Below are 21,620 nucleotides of genomic sequence, written 5' to 3'. Positions count from 1 at the left end.
CATTATAGTGTGCTATGCAAGCGTTCCGTTTTTACTAGTTCATTACGCTGTACTGTGAAATTGTGGAAATGGAACGAGATTGAACAGTACTGCATACAACTGCATATGACGCTTCATATAATAATATAAGAAAATGGAAAGTTTTTATAATTAATAATACATGCACATATAATGGAATCAAGTAACGGTGAATCTGATAGTGACTCTGATGCAATGAAGAAAATGTTAATATTAAAGAAAAGTAGATCAAATTTTATACCTAAAATACGTTGTAGAAGATGTAATATCTCGATATACAAACAAAGAATTTAAAACTCACTTTCGGTATATTTTTATAATCTTTTATTCTTTGTAGATACGATAAACTGTTTCTGTAATTTTACTAAAATATATTTATTTTAGATTACATCGGAATACATTCTTTTTATATTAGACTTAATAGAGTTAATCTTAGAAAGAGATGGAAAATCAGATAGATGCATCTCTCCTGAAAAGCAATTAAAGCAATAATTTCGTATATAATAATGTTTATATAAACTTGGTGTAGTGCGAATGACCGAATCTGTTATATCAAACTTTATTTTTATCTCGCAATGCTTTTTGTGCGTTTTCTTTATTATTATTTTATATTGAATATTTGTTTCTGCATCGGGTAAGGTGTAAGTAACTCTTCTTTCTCGAACGTCGCCATTTTGTACTGTGATTGCTGCGTCTTTTTAGCTACAGTAGCTGCAGCAGAAAGTGACGACAAAATTTATGACGTCATTATTCTATCGTAGTGCTATCGTAGCACACTGGAATGAATTTCGAAACGGCATTACAGTACTGCCAGTACTGGCAGTAAGTTACGGAACACACCCCTTATCCCCTTACCATAGAACAATGATTCGTCTCAAGTCAGTTTGGACTTTATGATCTACATGAAATATTTACTTTATATTAGGGAGATTATAATTTGATATTATAGCCTGAAGATATTGTCTCGATCACCGTCAATGCGTTTTCTTCACATTATAGAATTTTAAAATTAACTCTTTAAATTCAGTTTATTTTTTTAACAGTTTTCGAATGCATTGGGTTTTCATTAGGCTGATGGTAAAGAACGAAATGTTGCGCTGTCTCGTTCTTTGCCATCAGTCTTAATCTGAGACAACGTGCATTATTTTGTAAAACAAATGAAATTAAAATATAATATTTATTACATTATATTAATGAATTATATTAAAAATTCATTTCTTTATTAAAGCATTTTGTTATATCTTTCTGCTATTACTTGATAAAATCAATTTTATAAATATTATTGAAATAGACTGGAAATCTCATCAAATTCCAATTTTTTAATAAATGTGTTCAAATTGTCATAAATGGCATTAGTAACACGAAAACAATAAAATTAAAACATTCCTTTTGCTTGAGAATTTTCATACGGTGTAAGATCTTGTAAATTCAATTAAAAAATAAATAATTATTTTTGTTATAATTATTTATTATTGTATATGCTTAAGATGATAAACATGTAACAACTGCCAATACAAGTTGCACTTAAGCTATTCTTATTTACAGTTGATTAAAACTAGTTTAAAAGCCAAAATAGATTATATATATAGAATAGATCTAAACGAAATTGACATGTTTCTATATAGGAATAAATTCAGCATAAATAGTATGTCGCATTAATATATCAGTAGGGAGACAAGCAATGTACAAAGATTATGTCAAAATGGAGTATCGCGTTTTCTACGTACCACTGGTACAAACGTCTCATGCGCGTAAATTGGTGTTATATTTTACATGTACAAAAGTGCGCGTATAAGGAAGGAAAAGAAACCTTTGAGCATAGTCCTTATACATCTTGTCTCTTATCTCTTACGATCATTAGATCCACTACGACGAGAACGAGATCGACGGCTGTGGCTGCCACTGCGGGAACGTTTTGATCTGAAACATCGAGAGCATCGTGAAGTGATCAAGTCGATACCGATACAGTTCGAGATACTTGCACTTAAAAAATTTTGATTTTCAAAACTCGCTACGATTAGACGACTTACAAATTCACAAACCTTTTTCCACGACTGCGACTGCGAGATCGTGACTTTCTCCTATCTCTGTCCCTGCGTTCTCGGTCCCGATCACGCTCGCGATCGCGATCGCGCTCGCGGTCGCGATCACGATCGCGATCACGGTCGCGGTCGCGATCGCGATCACGATCGCGATCACGGTCACGGTCGCGGTCACGGTCACGGTCTCGGTCTCGATCGCGGTCACGGTCGCGGTCGCGATCTCTGTCGCGGTCTCTGTAGCCCAATCCTCCGCGGTTCCTATCCCTATCGCGATCTTTGTCGCGGTCCTCCCTGTCTCTGTCCCGCCTCCTATCGAGCATAGATTCCCGTTTCTCCTTGCGCCTCTCCTCAACAGTCTTCTGGAGTTCGGCGAGCTTTTCGCGGATCTTGATAAAGCCCAAATGCAACTTTCCACCGAAATGATCCGCCAATCGTCTATCATTATCGTGTATTCCAAGATACGCGCTGCACACTTCGCACACTCTAAGCTTCTGTTGCTGATAACTCGACGCCGGCATGCTGTTTCGATATTCTTGTTCCGCTTCGTTCTTCTTTTTGCGCAGCTCGTCGATCTCGCCCATCAGCTTCATTGATTCTTCGACAAAGCCTTCCTCGCCGAGCTGTTCGGCTTTGGCTAGTTTCTTACCAATCTCCTCGGCGAGCACATGGACGTTGTTCGCCTTTGCCGCAACCTCTGCGCTCAGTTCCTCCTGCGTTTCCGCCAGCCGCTGTTTCGCTTGCTCTGTCCGACGATCACAATCGGCGATAAAATTCTGAAGATGTTCCATCGCCTGGAAATTCGAGAAAGATATTAACAAATTTCAATTAAAATTCTGATAAAATTTTTTGACGAGCCATAAATCGTCATATACAATGACTACTACATTCGATTACTGAAATTCAATTTTTTTAATCATAGTTATATAGATATTATTATATAATATTATATAATATTTATATAACATTTATATAATATTTATTATATAATAATATTTATATAGTCATGATACTAATTACACAGAGAGAATGATTTCTTTAATAAATTAAGATTTAATAAATTTATTAAATTTAAAAAAATTTATCATTTGAAATATCCAAACAAACCAATTATCGATTCAATTGTTCGATTTTTCAAATAATAAATAGCTTTATTTTAAGTAAAATATTTATTCACTAAATTGTTTAAAAAAAATAACGTTCTTTATAATATGCTTTATAATATGCAACAATATTAAAGAATTTCTTTCTTTCATTGAAACGATATTTAATCTAGCCAACAAAATATTATTTAGTTTAAGGTAAATTTTATTTCCTTTAACTAATAGATTTTTTTCTATTAAACAACATGGTATATTCTAAGGAAACAACAAAATTCTTAATTTAAAAAAATGACTGTTTAAAGCTCGGTTCTCTCGCGGCGCGACATGGGTTGTGTGACGTCAGAGGTGAGAAATGACATGTAAAAAGTTTCTTGCGTCATATAGCTTTATCTAGTATTTTTCTTTTAAAAACATATTTTCGTATTCTTAAAACTTGTAAAAAATACCAGAAAGTAAGATATCTGTCCAATAAATCACGTAAAAGTGTAAAATAATTCTTGAAATAATAGTTATTGCTCAGCTATCACAACTAGATCTAGTGATTTCTGATAATTTCTTAATTTTTTAAGAATACGAAAATATCATGTTTTTAACGGAAAAGTACAAAACAAAGCTATACGACGCAAGAAACTTTTTACATGTCATTTCTCGCCTCTGACGTCATAATTCAATATGGCTGCAAAGACAACCGAATCTTAATATAAAATTATGTTGTTCAAATTAAATAAATTCAAGTCAAATAGATAGAATTACTAAATCTAAAGAAACTTTTTTCTCAGTGTATATATTATTAATTAAATAAACAAAGATATATTAAATAAATAATAATAATATAGATAATAATTATATTTTATTTAATATAGATAATTTGAATAGAATAAGAGCCAGAATACTCACGTCAATATCATAGAAGTGATCTCTCTTCTTTTGGGCAGCTTCGTAGTCAGCCCGTAGGGCCAAGTCGTGAATCTGGGGGCATTCTCCCAGGTCCATGCGCTACGATTTACAAATCAAATCGTGATTAGATTTACGATCCCTCCGATCGCACGCGGGCCTTATCGATTCTATGCGTTATACAAGTTAGAGACCCTTCCCAACATTGCGTATTTACGAGATACTTCTTACTTGACAAGAATATACAACGTACTTGGTCGCGATGCCGCGACTGGAAAATAGCACGAATCAATAATCTAGGAGAGAGTCAGAGATGTAATACGACAAAAATTCTGAGCTTATAAACGCCTGTATCTTTAGGATAAGACGGTCCAAATCTTATCTTTTTTTTTTTTGTTTTTCTTTTCATTCATTTTTCACGTTGAACTCACGGAAACGATTTGAGAGTTCGTCTCCTTGCACAGCTAGGATAGAGCGTACAATAATGAAGCGATCGAGATCGCCAGGCGATCTAGTATCGCGCGTTAAAGTAGAAATGCAGTTTGTACAGATAAATAGTTTGTTGTTTTCACTTACAGGGTGGCAACAGTTTCTCCGCCTGACACGAGAATGCGATGGCAATGAAGCTATAATCAGCACACACCTTAAGTTTCATAATGTTCACTTTTTTCTACGAAAGAGAACTTACAGCCTATAATGGTTTAATATACTATTTTACGTACGGCACGTATCGTGTCTTACGTTGGCTGCTAAACGGATTTTTAGAAAAATACGGATTCAATACGTACACATCCAATGGTTGAAGGAAATTTTTCTAATGGAACTGGCGCTTGTTGTACTAATCCGCCTAATCACATGTCTCTCTCTGCGTCATGCCACCTTTCTCATTTTCTCTTGCCGAGACACGTTTGGATGTTGCAAATTGCCAAAGGTATCAATAAAGACAACGCGCAAACGAATACCGAAGGTATTTTATCAAAAAAATCTTCCCGATCACAATTTTATCGTTGATTGTATTAAAGCCGCGTTTCTTAATCAAAATCAACATTAGTTCCAAGACAGTAAAAATTTTGTTTTCTTTGTTTCGCAACGGAAAATCATGATGGAAGAATCCTCCCCTGACGAAACGCTCGCTTAAAAAAAAAAAACCAGGGAACGGCGTAAGGTACTTGGCAATTCGCAAATCTTTTACTTACAGATCACTGCTTCATTTCCTGCACCCATATACTTCCATAGGATGATATATATTTTCTCACACACATTCTCAAAGTAAACTTCTCATTCCTACCTGCCGTAAACGGCATTATTAGTAAGAAGCGACATTAAGACATCGTCTCATGAATCAGCATGACGCTACTCACCGACTCACTGTTTACAGGCCTTTTCGAGGGGGTTCTGGGAATTTATTCTTTCGGCACGTTTTACTCAGCCTCACCACCGTGCGGAAAAAAAACCGGTAGAGGGGCTGAAGTAACCGCCCGCCCTTACGTCTCTCATCGAATCAATATATATATATATATATATATATATATATATATATATATATACAGATATAGATATATATGTATATAGATATAGATATGCATATTATATGTATATCTAGCACTTGAATTATGATAAAGGTAAATCAAATTGTAGGTGTAATACGTACGTCCTCTTCTCGTTTTCAGTACTTACAGTAACGCGCGTGTGAGAGTGACAAGTACAACACGGACATATGAGCGGACAATACTCGCAACAATATTGTACAATGGATCTGATTGGAATTGCTTTTTCCAGAGACTCTGGAAATAGAACTGTAGTTACGTTGACATTAGTGGATCTGCATATCAGCATATCTCTCGTTTGAGCGATTTCCGTTAGTTATTTTTCATCGTGTGTCTTTTTTTTTTTTCCTTAATATTTCTTTGCTCTCTAATACTCTCGTTTTCCTTACTTACTTTTCATATAAATCGTATCGCGGGACCTTCAGGAGAGTTTGCTATCCCTCACCGTTTACATTCTAATGTATTCTCATATATTTCCGCGACATAATGCGTATCGAAAATATTTTATGATACGATCTAAAATATTTTCATTCTGCAAAATGTCACATTCTAAAAGCGTTGATTTTTGTTCACGTTCGTTTACACTTTAGAAAGCAGAATCACCAGTGTCAATTTCTTTACATTTGCAAATTCTATCGGAATTTGAATCTAAATACAATTTAGATTGATCGAGGACATGAAGAATAGAACGAAGACGACATGAAGAATAGAATGAAATCTCAAGCTATATATTTTTATCCGCGAAGAATTTAATTAAAATTTTTTAAATGAAAGCGAGAGACACGGATGGAAATGTAAGAGATACATCGTTTTGATCAGAAAAAAAAATAGAATAAATTAATCAGAGATAATAAACCCGTTCGAGACGAAACTAATTACTAACTTGGGACTCTCTTACTTCTATAAATCCGATATAAGAAAACTCAGTAAATCTTTCGAGATTCTTTAAATCATCAATCAATGCCAGCGACAGACCCTCGAGATCTGCACACATAGGCGCCGAGTACTCGTGTAAAATAAATTCCGATATTTGCAGATGGCATTGAAAACTGACTGATTAAAGATTAAAAAGTAACTGCGCTTAGGGCGAGCGCTGGCATTTCCCGAGTAAAGAAACTTTCCCACGTGAGTAGCTGCCTGAGAGACAAAAAGTGAGAGAGAGAAAGAGAGAGAGAGAGAGAGAGAGAGAGAGAGAGAAGCGCGCGTAGAAGTTTTAAAATGTCTGTTACGCGGACTATAATAAGCTATAATAGAAACAACTTGACACAGTTATTCCAGATGACGGCGTATATCGGAGCATCGATCTTGTTGTAAAACTTGAGGCGCCATAGTCCGAGAGGTAGCTCAGGCAGCCTCGTGTAGGAGGAATGCAAGAGAGAACGAGAGCGCGCGCGCGCGCGCGCGCGAGAGAGAGAGAGAGAGAGAGAGAGAGAGAGAGAGAGAGAGAGAGAGAGAGAGAGAGAGAGAGATAGCAAACACCCCTGTGACAATTCGCATCAAGATGGCACTAAAATGCGCGAAGCATTGATTACAGTTCACTTGTTGTTAATCTATCGTTAATTTATCGTTAATTTATCGTTAATATGCTGTTACGGATAAGTGTTGCTCGATCGACCGCATATATGCAGAAACGCGATTGCATTTTCATTTAAAGTCAATTATAGTCGTGCTACCTGATACCAATGCATTGGGGATTGCGATGTTTTGAGATATATATCGTATATATGTTAAATATATCAGGATGTACCCTTAAAATTTGTAAAAGAATTCCCAGATTTTCCCAATTTCTGTTCAAAATTCCAAAATTCTTAAATGCAATTAGTTAAGATAAGTTTATTTTATTTCAACATTTTGTAATTATGAAAATCATTTGTAATCATGAAAAAAAGTCGCTTAATATTTAGATATAAACTATATATAAACACTCTAGTTTAGATTATATCTAGTTTAACACTCTAGTTTAGATCGCTCTGCTGAGAATATAGGATTTTCTTTACAGAAACAAGTCCATATAAATATCTTTATCGCGTTGTAAAAGCAAAATTATAAAAAATTTGTTTACCAATATTTTCCATGAAATATAAAATTCAATGTCAAATATAAAATTTCAAAAAATAAAATTCCATAGAATACTCAATTTCAAGAATAAAAATGAAATTTTCTAAGACTTATAGGTTTTCTAGATTTTCCTAGAGAGAGTAGACACCCTATATATTACACATATATAAGTATATTCACAATGCGTTCTGAGGATTAGAACAGACAAGCTGCGCTCTGCGATTCGAAAGAGAAGCATAGAAAAATGCATCTAAAAATGGATGTAATTTCGCGTTCACACTTTCAAGTCGCGCAAAGTTTATTGACTGTTCCAAGCCTAAGATCTGTACTACCGCTCTAAAGTATTTACCTCCTTTGAGATTTTTGAATCATGTATCTTTTTTATATATTTAAATATTTTCATTTTAATTTTCTGTTATTATGATTTCTGTTGTATCTTCTTTTTATATATGTACAATATTTTAATACAATATTTAATACAATATTTTAATTTAATACAATATTTTAATCCACTAAATATTGTGTGATATATAGAAGACTAAAAAGAAAAATTGAAATCTTTTTCTTGTTTGAAATAATGTTTCTATTTAGAGCAATGATTTTTTTTTCTTCCCTCTTTTTTCCATCACTGAGAACAAGGTGTTGTTCATTTAGTATGGCAAATTATTACCAATTACCTATTTTTTTATTTCTAAACGTTATTCCGCATCATAATTAATAATTAAAATAATTACACAAGACAATTAAATTTTAATATTCATATTAATATTTAATATTCGTTAGCATTATAAAAAACACCTATAAAGAATAAAAAATAATTTTCTCCAAAATTGTTTATTATACTTTGAAATCTCTATTATTTAATCAAGAAAAGTAAAATGAGCAAATACTTTTGAGCGGTTGTGTCGTGAGTGAGTGAATGAGTGAGTGAGTGAGTGAGTGTGAGCGAGTGAGGGAGTGAATGTGAGTGAGTGAGTGAATATGAGTGAGTGAGTGTGAGTGAGTGTGAGTGAGAGAGAGGAGGGAGGGAGGGAGGGAGGGAGGGAGGGAGGGAGGGAGGGAGTGAGTGAGTGAGTGAGTGAGTGAGTGAGTGAGTGAGTGAGTGAGTGAGTGAGTGAGTGAGTGAGTGAGTGAGTGAGTGAGTGAGTGAGTGAGTGAGTGAGTGAGTGAGTGTGAGTGAGTGAGTAAGTGTGAGTGAGTGAGTGAGTGAGTGAGTGAGTGAGTGAGTGAGTGAGTGAGTGAATGAGTGAGTGTGAGTGAGTGAGTGAGTGAGTGAGTGAGTGAGTGAGTGAGTGAGTGAGTGAGTGAGTGAGTGAGTGAGTAAGTGTGAGTGAGTGAGTGAGTGAGTGAGTGAGTAAGTGTGAGTGAGTGAGTGAGTGAGTGAGTGAGTAAGTGTGAGTGAATGAGTGAGTGAGTGTGAGTGAGGGAGCAAGCGAGTATGTGTGTGCGTGCGTGCGTGCGTGCGTGTGCGTGTGTGTGTGTGTGTGTGTGTGTGTGTGTGTGTACAGCAATTAAAATGATCCCGTGTTGCACTTCGACGGTATCCAGGATAAAACTGATTATAATTAAGTCCTACGATCGAATAAAAATAAGACAAAACGCTTTCTTTTCGGCACTTATAATCCTTATTTATAAATTCGCTTAAATAGTCCCACAATAGTCTTACAGTCTACGAATAATACTTAACGTCTATGTGCGATACTGAACACACCGATTGGCACAGATAAAAACAAGCGCTAGCAAATGGATTTCTGATGACTCGCTATATATGAAAATCTGTCTGTACAACTAAGTTTTAATATCTATTTCTAATGTACCTTAATTTTTTAATCCCGGTTTAATTTACTCTTCATCTTTTTCTAATTATGCAAAAATTATGCAAACTAAAAAAAAGATAGTAAGTTAAACCGAGATTGGAATAACTTACATTGTTGGAAATAAATAAGTTTTACAGGCGAGTGATAATTTGTAGAAAAAAGCGTAAATGCTCTTCAATTTCTACATTCACATGAGATACTTAATGTTCTACATACATTCTTCTACTTGATTTTAAATCAAGTTACACCTTTATAATGCGAAGGGATATTCTGTAATGTGTGTGTGTGTGTGTGTGTGTGTGTGTGTGTGTGTGTGTGTGTGTGTGTGTGTGTGTGTGTGTGTGAATGTAAATGAGTGCTAAATAAGTCCAATATGTGCATATACGTTTATGACTATGGAATACAGACGACCTTCCATTATCAATTTATCGCCCTTTATGCCATTAAAATGGACGGTCTTTAATATGGTCTGATTTTATCACAGTGGGCAGCGAGTAGCGCGATGTTACATCAGGGAAAACAAGGCGAGTGAATGTAATCGCATAATAAAATATATTAACAGAATTAAATTTAAATATTTTAAAAAAATTCAATTTTTTAGGTTCCTCCAGAAAAATTATCACTTTACTTTACATGCTGATAAAATGTCCACTCACATATTGATATATATATATATATATATATTTTTGTATTTATACCTTTGTGTAAAAAATAATAATAATACCATTTGTGCACACAGACTGTTTGATAACCATTAATGCATATGTAAAAAATAATCAAATATTCAATATAGATATTACAGATATTACAGAATCATGATTACACAATTTCATGTGCTGCATTCAATCTCGTTATAGATATCTAATATAATATCTATGATGTAGCAAAATTCATTTTATTAACAAACAATAAAATTCATTATTATCATTTCCATAATTTTTGTACTATTTGTTAAAACATTTTGAAAATAAATCATTAATTTAAAACAAATTGAAAATTTCTTCCATTTTACATTATTATCGCATAATTTTGATAATAAACATATCGATAAGAAGAATAACAGATTGAGCAATAAATCGTGCAACCAGCGTCAACAAAATTTACAAAATAAAGAAAATATTGAAGGTATAAGATTTTTTCTTTCCGCATCAAGATTGAAAAATATTGTCAAGAAATTGCATGTATATAGATATACGTATATATATACGGGGTGCATTTATATTTTCTGCGCACAGTGCCAACGGTGTGTCATTCGTGTTTGGATTCCGTATTATAATGAAATATTATACTCACCGTCGAGGAGAGAATTTCATGGGGGCAGCAGGCCAGCAAAAAACTCTTGCAGACTTTCGTGTCGGAGTATTTCACTTGAAATTTGTTATTTTCACCTGCGAACAAATCGAAAAGTTATCAGTGGCGGTGCGACGAGCCGAGATGAAATACCGAGCAAGTGCGTAAGACGCGAAGTGCTGCATTGTTAACAAGTATGGCCGCGCGATCTCGGCGGTTATGAGTCGCGAGAGCCCGCAAGGGAGATCGCTCGACTATCGCGACTATCACTATCGTGCGATGCCGTAATAACAACGGTAGCTAGATGCGAGATAACTCGTGTACCATTTCGTCCTGTGCCCATTAACTGGTCGAGCAAAGCTCGCATTTGATCGTGCGCCGTCATTTCTCGTGTCGCTTAGATGTGCACAACCTCTCAAAGGCACGCAAGCTGAACGCCAGACCGAATTACGCTACGCCGCGACGGCCACGCCGTCCGATCGCGCACACACACACACACATACGCGCACGCGCACGCACACCTGCCGACTTTCGGCCGACCACAGCGCCGCGCCGCGGCGTTGCCGGTGACCGCGCTTCCACGGCGGGACGGCTGTCCGACGAGCTGATTGGCTGGCGAGCGGGGATTTTCGAATTGGACAACTCCCAGCCAATATGATCGTTCGGACGAGCATCATGAAGTGCGTGAAAATGTTGTCTTTCGATCGATCGTCGTCTAGGGAATTGATGTTGCGGGCGATCTATCGAACGACGAGTCCGCCATTTTGTCGGCAGAGAGGGCAGGAATTTTTAATAAATTGTAATAGACGTTATATGAATTGATCGCGTGATCTTCTAAGTGCAATTGTATGGATTTTTCTCCCGCAATGTTGTAATATTTTGTTAAAGAGAATAAATTTTTATTTCAAATACCGTGGTAAATTATTTAAAAAACAGATCTGTCTTCTTCATGCGCCAATTTCTATTTTATTATTTTGAGGACAAAAATGCTGTTAATAAAATTATAAAAATATATTTGTATAAAGATTATACGGGTTTATTATGTTCTTTCAAGACTTTAAATATCGATAGGGAAGGAGAGAGCATCAGGATTTACGCCGACAAAGCTCCAACGGTATTTAAACCAGGGGGTGCTCGGCGACTCGGAGTGCAATGACCGGCGGCCCTCCTCGAGAGTTTAAATCAAATTATATACTTCCGTGTACAATGTCTAACATTAAAACTTGTCTACTTGTTTTACGACTATTATAATCATAATATTGACAATAAGTGTAATTTTTTCGTTTAAATTATAAAATTTCGCATATTAATTACTACAAAATCGCATATTAATTACTACAAAGAGAACCTTTAAACTTTCTTCATCTTTCTTCCATTTTAATATAAAATTATAAAGTAAAATTAATTACTAAATATTTTCAACGACTACAATAATTTTATATATGTTTATATTATTTTATAATTTTTGTAATTGGCACGGCCGACATTTTCGTCTGTCGTTTCGTTAGTCGAATAAATCCAAATAGTTGGCGGTCGAATTACATAATAATTCCCGAAAATTTCTCAAGCCAAGCTGAACGATAGTCGCGCGCAGAAACCATATGCAGGAAAGAGAGACGGTGCAACCAGTAGCAAAGGTGGTGGCGATGATGGTGGCGGTGGTAGAGGTACCAGGACTCTGCGCTCTCGATCGTGACCTGAGAGCGAGCGAGTAAATGCAGCGAGCAAATGCAAAAGCGAGACCGAGGGATTAACCAGCATAGAGGAGGAGGAGGAGGAGCAGGAGGAGGAGGAAAGACCTCGGTACTACGAGAAGCAAAGGCGAGAGGAGGATGGAGAAGCGAGCAAAGACGAAGTAGTAGGTGGATGAAGAGGAGGTGATGGCGGTGAAGGAGGAGGAGGAGGAGAAAAAGAAGAAGGAGGAGAAGGAGGTGGCGGCGACGTTGGTGGTGGTAGGAGAACCAGCCTCCGCCAGTCTATCCACGTGTTCAGTGTAGTTGCGCGTTATGACCCGGATGTTAGATCGTAGCCGCAGTTTCGCGAGAACCTGCCGACCCGGATGTCCTCCCGCTCGTTGTCCACCAGTGATCGACCACTGATGTCTTCCTGGCCACCGAAATATGTTCAATCGGTAAGTTACGGCCGCGGACCAACATCGTCCTCATCGCCGTCATCGTCGTCGTCGTCGTCGTCGTCGTCGCTGGAAATATCGCCTCGTACTTCGGCGGGGACCATCGAATTCTGAATGTTGTACAATACAATGAGTCGCATTAAAGATCATCTCTTTTGTATTACTCCCCGACCGGATGAAATCTAATAAAAATAATATTAATCGCTGGAGTTGAATGGAGAGCCTGGTCCTCTTCGCGGCGATTCACGCGGGGGGTGAGTTCACCCTCGCGATCGCCGAGATACTCTGTATCGGGCGGTCGGTTCCGGGGTACTCCTCATCGAAGTACGAAATATCGCGACTCCGGGATGATGAAGTGGACAGTGGCTGGCCACCGACGGTCTCGTGTTCGCGAAATGACACCGGAAGGCATGCGCGGCGCGACACGCACGTGCGTGTCGCACGCGCGTGTGCCACGGCAAATGACGGTAACATCAGAGTGTGCTTGAAGGATAGATGCGAGCAAGTCTACGAAAGGCGCCAGCAAACTTCGAAGGGACCTGATAAACGCCGAAATCGCGAATCTACGTGACTTACTGCCGTTACCGCCCTCGACACGCCAGAGGCTTTCCCAGCTGCAGCTTATGGCCTTGGTCTGTGTGTTCCTGCGAAAAGCCAACTACTTTCAGCAAGGTATAGTAAACGGGCGAGCTTGCCCTTTAGAGCCTCTTAAAGCTTGCATATTTAGATCTTGAAGCTTGCTTCTTTAGATCTTCCTTCCTTTTTACGCAAGTAAGTCTCTCGAAAAGTTGTAAATAGATCGATTCCCTTTGCTATAATTTCTATATAAAATTATTGCTGAAAGATTTAATTCACAACGTTGGAAGCAACGTGTGATATTTACCGTCGAGATTTTTCTAAACTTCCAAGTTGCAATGCGAAACGTTGAAATATTAATATTCAATTATTGAATATGCAAAAGATATTTTGCAATGCGCATACGTATTATAAAAAAATTATTGGAGTCAATGAGAAACTATCGCAGATCAATGCATAATCAACAAAATTGAATAAAATATTGACGTGAACGTATATTTTTTTTGATGATTCCAAGATAACTATTCCTTATTATCGAGAATTGTTTGGTTACTTTAAAAGTTCGGTTTGCTCGCGTTTGGTGTTGACAGAACCGCGATATGATACGCGCATCGCGTTACACAGGCTTACAATTTGTTAGTCTATAAAACAAGAAACGGTGATAAAGCAAGTCCATTGGGATATCGCGATTACTATATCTTTACAGTAATTCGCATCCATCGCGGTCGAGACTTCAATGCCGGCAAGCGCTCGTGCCGTGCAATTCCCCGCGTCTATACTCTGATATTTCAGCGAGCGCATTGGTACTCGCGATCATTATGTACTGTGCTATATATAATGATCGCGATACGTTGTACAGACCATCAAACATGCTGAATTAGCAGAGATTGTTGTCTAAGAGTCATTAATAAATTGCCACAATAGTAAAAATAATAAAAATAAAAGTCTTTAAGTCCGAGCGATAATCGATTAAATCAAATACAAATAACGATAATAAATTTGTCGATATCTATACCTTTTGTTACTTCTATAATGAAAATATATGCACAAATTAGTCATAAAAAAAATAAAAATTATATTGTAAATATAAAAATTATATTATATAAATCAGTCGTATAAAAATTATATTTTAAATAAAGAGTTTTTACTTTAAGACTCTTCTTATACAGAGTTCTTATACAGATCACTCTATGAAAAGCAACTGAAAAACTATTGACAATTAAAAATTGCAGTGTCGATTAAAAAAATAATGAGAACAATTGAAATGTTAATTTAATACATTTTATGTTTTATGATTTTATTTTATGATTTCGATCGATTTTGGTCTATTTTGATGAAGAAATAATGATGTTCGTTTCCAAGCAAGTAACGAGAAAACATGCAAAAGAGGAGGTCGCAAAATGTTGCAGTTTAATCCTGAATTTTAACTGCCAGATATGGAAAGCGTTATTATTCTTAATCGAATATTTCTTGATCACGCTTGCATTATTGATTAAGTGCTCTCTCCAATCCGAGATATTTGCCGAATTTGGAGAATCCGCTACGATTCTTTCTCTCCCCGTTGTTCAATCTCTCCTCGCCTTGACGGTTGTAATCGGCTGGCGACCCGCTCAAACGATCCGCGCAAAGGAGAATTTCTATTCGGTTGCGGGAGTCGGCCGGGTAACCCGGCTGTAAGCTTCTCGTAGACATGGAGAGAAACGGCGGGGAACGTGCGGTATCTCGGTGGGTACCAACAACAAGAGAGAGACTCGAAAGAGAGAGGAGAAGAGAGGAGAGGAGAGGAGAGAAGAGAGAGAGAGAGAAGAGAGGAAAGAGGAGAGGAGAGGAGAGGAGAGGCGAGCGTAAAGCAAAGCAAAGCGAAACGAAGCGATGCAAGAAGGCAAGATCGGCCGGCGCGCGTTCAAACTCAGCGGAGTCTAAGCGCGAGTTCCGGGTGATCCGCTGACCTGTCGGCCTTTGCAACAACACTCTCACGCTCCTGTAACCCACACTCCTCCCCCCCGCATCGCGTCCCCCTCTCACTCCGTCTCTCTCTTTCTCTCCTCTTTTCTCTTTCTCTCTCTTTCTCTCTCTCTCTCTCTCTCTCTCTCTCTCCTTCCCTCTATCGTTTCTCCGCCACCCGCCGCACAGCTTCCCTTCCTCTCTCGCGTTCTTCTTCTCCGTTCTCCTCTCCGCTCCCCTTGCTCCCTCGCCACTGTCCTCCCCCTTTCTAGTCGTTCTCTCTTTCTCCTTCCCTCCTTCTTTCTCCCTCGCGCTCATTGTCTCGCGGTATCGAGCACTATAGTCCCATGTAGCGCCGTTAGTAAACGCTGCCGTGCTGCATTAGCATACGCATTTTTCCTCACCTTCTCTTTCTCTCCTTCGTCTCGCGGTGTGCATATAACTCTTTGCCCCCTTACTTTTTCGGGGAAGCCCCGTGCGAGGAGGGTGGCGTATGCGCGGGCAATCGCGTGAAAAAGCACGAGATTGAAATGGGCATCTCTCTCTCTCTCTCTCTCTCTCTCTCTCTCTCTCTCTCTCTCTCTCTCTTCTGGATCCGTTGGATCCGGAGCCCGCGCGTGCCTCGAAACTATCGCACGTGATTAAGGCCCGAGACACAATGAGACGTAAGAATAGTATGCGAGGAACGAGATATCGATACGTGACGCCGCGGCCAAGTCTAAGAAAAACAAAAGGAAAAATTGAGAAACTGCACGTTTAAAAAATATCTAATTTAATTAGCATCTTGACAGAAGGCAGCATCCCGCCGACGACCTCGGATCGATGATACTTTCCAACCAACCGCTCCGCTATTCTTCTAAATAGCCTTCCAGCTGTTTCCTTCGATCCACATCTACATTTCCAGGACACTGATCAAGAATGCGGCTGTAAAAGAACAGCTTTTTTTTTTTACAGTTTGCGATTAGCGAGACTAGCGAGCTTATCAAACGCGTTCGCACGTTTTCACATTGCGTAAAATAAAAATAGAAGTAACGATTTCTGCCTATCGCGTTCTTGACACTAAACCCACATTGTATAACACGTGTATATCAGCGATTTATCTTTTTTACTTGACGTAGCATACCATATTTTGCTCCTTCAACAGATATTACAACGGAATATAATACTTTAATTTCTTTGTTCTTTTGCACGTCATATTTCGACAACTGTGATTCTTTTATTTCTTTTCGTTTCGTTTCAGCATTGAAAAACTGTCCGTCCGAATCTTCGAATATTCCAACACCGAATATAGGATTCTCAAAAGTAATTATTTTAAATTTCATTAATATTAATTATTTCCAATTATTTCTACGCACAGTTATATTTTTTTACATTCATCGGTTATTTCCTACAAATTTTTCGGATTTAGCCCACGCTTCTTTTCCAGGCAATGTCCGGCTTTATCATGATGATGACGCAGCAGGGAAAATTATTATACATATCAGAAAATGCGGCGGATTATCTCGGGCATTCTATGGTATAGTAATTGAGAATATCGCATAAATAATAACGTTCGTAAATGTCTCTTGCTGGAAAACGACGAACGTTACGCTCGAGATGAATCGCGATAAGATGAAAGATTTTCAGGAGGACTTGCTCATTCACGGGGACAGCGTGTATGACGTGATCGACAAGCAGGATCACATGATCGTGCAAAATCAATTATCCCGAAACAGTCCCGTTCCCAGCGACAGGAGGCTGTTTCTGTGTCGAATCAACGTGTCGAGGAACTCTCGCAGGCAGCTGCGGTTCGGCGATCAAAAGGTGATTAAACCGAAAACCGCCGCGATTAGCTTTTAAGATATTATAATGCTTGCGGATACCGCGCATTATTCGCTTCTATCCGCAGGTAATTCTCGTGGAGGGTCACTTTCTGCCGTTTGTTCCCGTTTGCAATCGCAACGAGTTCGTCTTCCTGGCGTCTTGCACTCCGGTGGTGCTGCCGGAGACTCGGGAGAGTATCGTCCAGGGCGCGACGAACATCTTCACCACGATTCACTCGATGGATATGAAGTACCTGCATATCGATAAAACGTAACGTATAACTCGATATTGATAATTAGAAGATTAAATCGCGCGTGTTTCTGGAAGTTTCTTCCTTCACAGCGCGGAAAGTCATTTGGAGTACTCTCGTGCCGAGTTGGTCAACGTATCGTGGTACAATCTACTTCATTGGGATTCCATAAGGACCGCCTATTGCAAGCATCAAACCGGTAATTATGATACAAAGCACTCTCTCTGTAACAGAGAGAAAGCGAAAACATCTCCACGAAGCAGCAAAACTTAGGAAATGTTCTTTGCAATTTTTTTCTGCAATTTAAATTCTTCTCTTTTGATTCGATTTTAGTCATTCAGTCCGATCAGGAGCGATCCACTACCGCTCTTTTGAAGCTACAAAGCCGCTCCGGGAGGTGGTTCTGGGTTCATTGCGTGCTACAGGTCAAGGACACCTCCGACGAATGTCAGCATCCAATCATCGTTTGCACGAATCAAGTACTCACGTATGTCATGATCGTTTTATGATCCCTTTTAATATTCATTTATTAAATTTCTGACTAATTAATTGGTAATTAATTCAAAATCCGATTACATTGCATGATAATTACAGCGATAAAGAGGCGGAAGTAATGCGCGCCAGTTCGTGGTTGTATCAGTATTCCTCTCAAACGAAGTTCACCTACGGACTTTGTCCTAGCGGCCAAGGACGTGGCACCGTTTATCCTTCCGCAGGATCCGCTACCAACCAGGTTCAGGAGTACGTTCGGACGTATTCCAACGACACCGAGGCTCAGCACTCGCCGTCGCTTCGTACGGACCGGTCCGAGACGGAGTCGCACGGTACTTCGAAGATCGCGCAGCCGACGGATTATCCCGGCAGGCGACTCCTGCGGGACGACGCGGAACCCGTGGACATGTCGATAAGCGGCACGGAGCAGCACGAGGGTAGGGGCGTACAGGGCGTACAGGTCCCTGGTCATCAGCAGCATATCCTGGACGACCCGGTCCGGTACCACCACAAGCAGTATCACAAGAGCTCCTTGCATTTAGCCGGCTATCGGGCCAAGTTTGTGCAGTGCCATGGTACGCAATACGCCAGCGGTTGCACGGATGTGCTGTCGGTACCCGGTACCAAGTATTACCTTACCGACCTCGACCGGGACTACTGCTGTGGCACGGACCGGAGCGGGCTGTCGCTGCATAAGCGGCTGCCAACGAAGACGGTGCTCGCGCCACCGCCACCCTCGATCGCCGCCGCAACGGCCGAGCCGCCGCCGCCGCCGCCCGAAGCCACCCCCTTGGATAACTGGGGCGCCAATCCGGCGTGGTCGGACACGTTGCAGAGGGTGCCGGACGTGATGCACCAAGAGCTGAGCCCATACATCACTACGCCGACCACGCCGGTCAACACGCCCGACTCGGACACGCTCGGACACTCGGAGGCGCCCATCTTCAACTTCGATTGGACCGGCACCGAGCAACACGTGCCAAATCTGAAGATCACCTTCCACCGCGGCAGCGTCGCGTCCACCGCCGCCGGCCATCCCGCTACTCAGCCCAGGAAGCAGCACCAAGACTCGGTGCAGCCCATCACGCTACAGTTACCACGTAGGAAGGGACAATCCGCGGAGAACGACAGCAAGGACTTTCCGAAATGAGCTTGAAAATATGTATAAGTTCGAAGGGGATCAATACTATAAGAGCTTAGGAAATAGGCAGAAAAAAGTACAAGAATAGGGAAAAACCTATAGTTTTCTACCTATAGCTTTTTATCTATAGTAAAAATGTAGAAAATACCAGTTAGTTTCGTTAATGAAAAGAAAATTCATATAAGAACCTAGAGAAGAAAGTAGGGAGGAAGGTAGAGACTCGTATATAGAGGCCAAGTAGGGATGTACATGTGTGCGGCGGTAGGAGGGGAGGGGGGGGGAGTGAGAAAATCAAATGCGAACACGAGAGAAGTGTTCGGATAGTGTCATATCTGCATATATCTTTTTGTCACAGACAACGGAGTATATTCTTCCAAATTCTATCGGTATCGCGTTACACAATTTTCTACACGCTCGTTCGTCTTCTCTCTCTCTTTCTTTTTTCTTGTTTTTTTTTTTTTTTTATATATATCTTCACCTCTGTCTCTTTGGCATCTTATACGTTATTCTCGAATCGTAAATTCTTCATTAATATAAAACACGTATATAAACATAGACTGATTACAACGGTGTTTACAATAATCTACGATTAAAAAAAGTCGTACATCATTTCGTTTATCTTCGGTATACGCTTTTATGCGAGAACATTCGTTTTGAGATAAATAGCACGCATCGTACGCGTATATTCCAAGTGTATATATATTTATATTATATATATTACATATATAATATTTTGTATTGTATTATATATATAATATATATATTACATATATTATATATATATATATATATATATATATATATAACTATGTATGAGTGTGCAGTGTCGTAAGAGGATACCCAGGTACATGCGCTATATATGTTTGAGATTTCCTTTGAAAATATCTAAATCTTACGTTTAACACACGATCGTGAAATATATTCGCTTTGTACATTTCAACGCATTCAACGAAGGAAGGTTTCTCTCTTTTTTTTTTTCTCTTTGGCGCAATCTTTGTGTGCTGTGTCTTACATTATGTCTCGGCGTGATGTACTACAGAAATAGGTAAATAAAGAGAGGCAGTTAATCGTTTATAGCAGTAGCAGCAATTGCAGCTTCAATCAGTTTTCGTCCAGTCGTGTATTTTAGCGTTATTATCCAGCGTTATCGACAACTCGATCGGGAAGGTCCATCCACCGATCGAAAGTCGACCAAGTGTGTAAGCCATCGTGCAATTGAATCACGACTAACACGCTCTTTGTCACGTGTCTTACGATTCTTTCATAATAAATATCGAAATAAAAAATATCCCGCAGAAATGTGTATGTGTCCTGATGCGAAGTCAAACTTTGAAGATATGTTGCGGTGCTGGAATAAATAAATAAAGTGTTTTACATCAGAGCAGTAAATGGGAAGATGCTTTTTCACGGATCTATGGGTAACGTTTCTTCCAAACTCTGGAACTTCAACATGTGACGATAAATTCTAGAATATATCCTCAAAGTTACGATGTTTCCGATACCTCTTTCCGAGGAACGTAAGTTTTCATAGCAAAAAGCAGCCATACCAGCTCGCTCCTCTATTCAAAATATCGCAAATGTTCTCGCCGACTAATTGTCACATTAATAGCCTTAGCACTTTAACGTTTACTTTCCGAGAAATACAATATACAATTCTCCGATTTCATTTGGACCAAGAAAACAAAATGAGTGCTGCGACAATCAATCCCACTGTGCGTCCAAATCTCTTAAATTAGATTTCCATCGTTTAACTTTTTTCTATTAAAAGCAATTCACATCACACAATCTCCCTGATATATTCCAAATCTCTAAATTCCGATTCGTCATAAATTCCGATTTCCTCTGCGGCAAAATATCAAAGTGTGAAATTTCGAAGTCTGAAAATGTCATCGGTCCGCTCGCGAATTACCATAGTGATTTTCCCTCAAAAAGCGCAGTCTTCGAAAGTCCCTTCCCTGTTTCAGTGTTTACGCTCGCGAATTCGACAAAAAGCGCTGCAAACCTAAAAAAATTCTCGTCTCTCGACGTCCCCGCTTGTGCCACGAAGAAATACAAATGCAGTGAAAAACGTCGAACGTCGTCACGTTCTCACGTTGCCCGTGATTCGCGTTTACCATCGCATTTTCGTATCGACGCGATTCGCCAAGATTCGCGCCAAGATGCAAGATCGAATCGCGCGTGATCGACTATAAAGGTAAAAAAATATCACCGAGTCCTACGAGTCCTACTTCTCTTCCCCCTGCGTATATTCGGCGGTGCTCAAAAATGCCGGGAAACGCGAGAGATTATACGGATATACGTCCTCCGTCCTCCTCTCTTTTAGATACGATCTTTGTTTCCTCACGTGTGACATTCCGCATTGCATCCCTCTTCGCTAAAGACTTTACGGCTAGCAAACGGCTAATTATACGCCTTATAATATCTTAATTATGGGGAGATCCTTCTTGAGACTCCCCGGCGCAGCTATATCGCAGGAAGAATGCTTCTAAATTCGTTATCGTTAGAAAACAGCTCGAC

At 39.2% G+C, this 21,620-nt stretch overlaps 2 protein-coding genes and 1 long non-coding RNA gene across 5 annotated transcripts; 2 read left to right on the top strand and 1 right to left on the bottom strand.

The window, feature by feature from the left end:
* Positions 1-187: 187 nt before the first annotated feature.
* LOC112552699 (uncharacterized) lies at positions 188-603 on the top strand. Its single transcript, XR_016138348.1, has 2 exons — positions 188-324; positions 403-603. It is a non-coding gene; the product is annotated as an uncharacterized LOC112552699 (long non-coding RNA).
* An 862-nt stretch (positions 604-1,465) lies between these two features.
* Positions 1,466-11,267, bottom strand: LOC105428208 (putative RNA-binding protein Luc7-like 1). Of its 2 annotated transcripts, none has more exons than XM_089072755.1 (5): positions 11,091-11,267; positions 10,770-10,864; positions 4,058-4,156; positions 2,061-2,851; positions 1,466-1,938 (listed from the first exon to the last, which is right to left on the bottom strand). In XM_089072755.1, exons 1-5 carry the CDS (start codon positions 11,149-11,151, stop codon positions 1,860-1,862), a joined length of 1,125 nt encoding a protein of 374 aa, XP_088928881.1. In that variant the 5' UTR covers positions 11,152-11,267; the 3' UTR covers positions 1,466-1,859. The 2 variants fall into 2 exon arrangements, with proteins under 2 accessions (XP_088928881.1, XP_088928882.1); XM_089072756.1 differs by having other exon boundaries at positions 4,058-5,850; positions 11,091-11,136.
* A 37-nt stretch (positions 11,268-11,304) lies between these two features.
* dysf (neuronal PAS domain protein dysfusion) lies at positions 11,305-20,492 on the top strand. 2 transcript variants are annotated; one of them, XM_089072709.1, is made up of 9 exons: positions 11,305-12,897; positions 13,393-13,569; positions 16,658-16,719; positions 16,844-16,933; positions 17,044-17,220; positions 17,306-17,490; positions 17,563-17,669; positions 17,804-17,957; positions 18,065-20,492. In XM_089072709.1, exons 2-9 carry the CDS (start codon positions 13,521-13,523, stop codon positions 19,110-19,112), a joined length of 1,872 nt encoding a protein of 623 aa, XP_088928835.1. In that variant the 5' UTR covers positions 11,305-12,897; positions 13,393-13,520; the 3' UTR covers positions 19,113-20,492. The 2 variants fall into 2 exon arrangements, with proteins under 2 accessions (XP_088928835.1, XP_088928834.1); XM_089072708.1 differs by having other exon boundaries at positions 13,388-13,569.
* The last annotated feature ends 1,128 nt before the right edge of the window (positions 20,493-21,620 follow it).

This window comes from Pogonomyrmex barbatus, unplaced genomic scaffold (assembly GCF_055798465.1).
Source record: "Pogonomyrmex barbatus isolate J1 unplaced genomic scaffold, ASM5579846v1 scaffold14, whole genome shotgun sequence".
Lineage (NCBI taxonomy): Eukaryota > Metazoa > Arthropoda > Insecta > Hymenoptera > Formicidae > Pogonomyrmex > Pogonomyrmex barbatus.
This window is presented reverse-complemented; position numbering and strand designations above follow the sequence as displayed.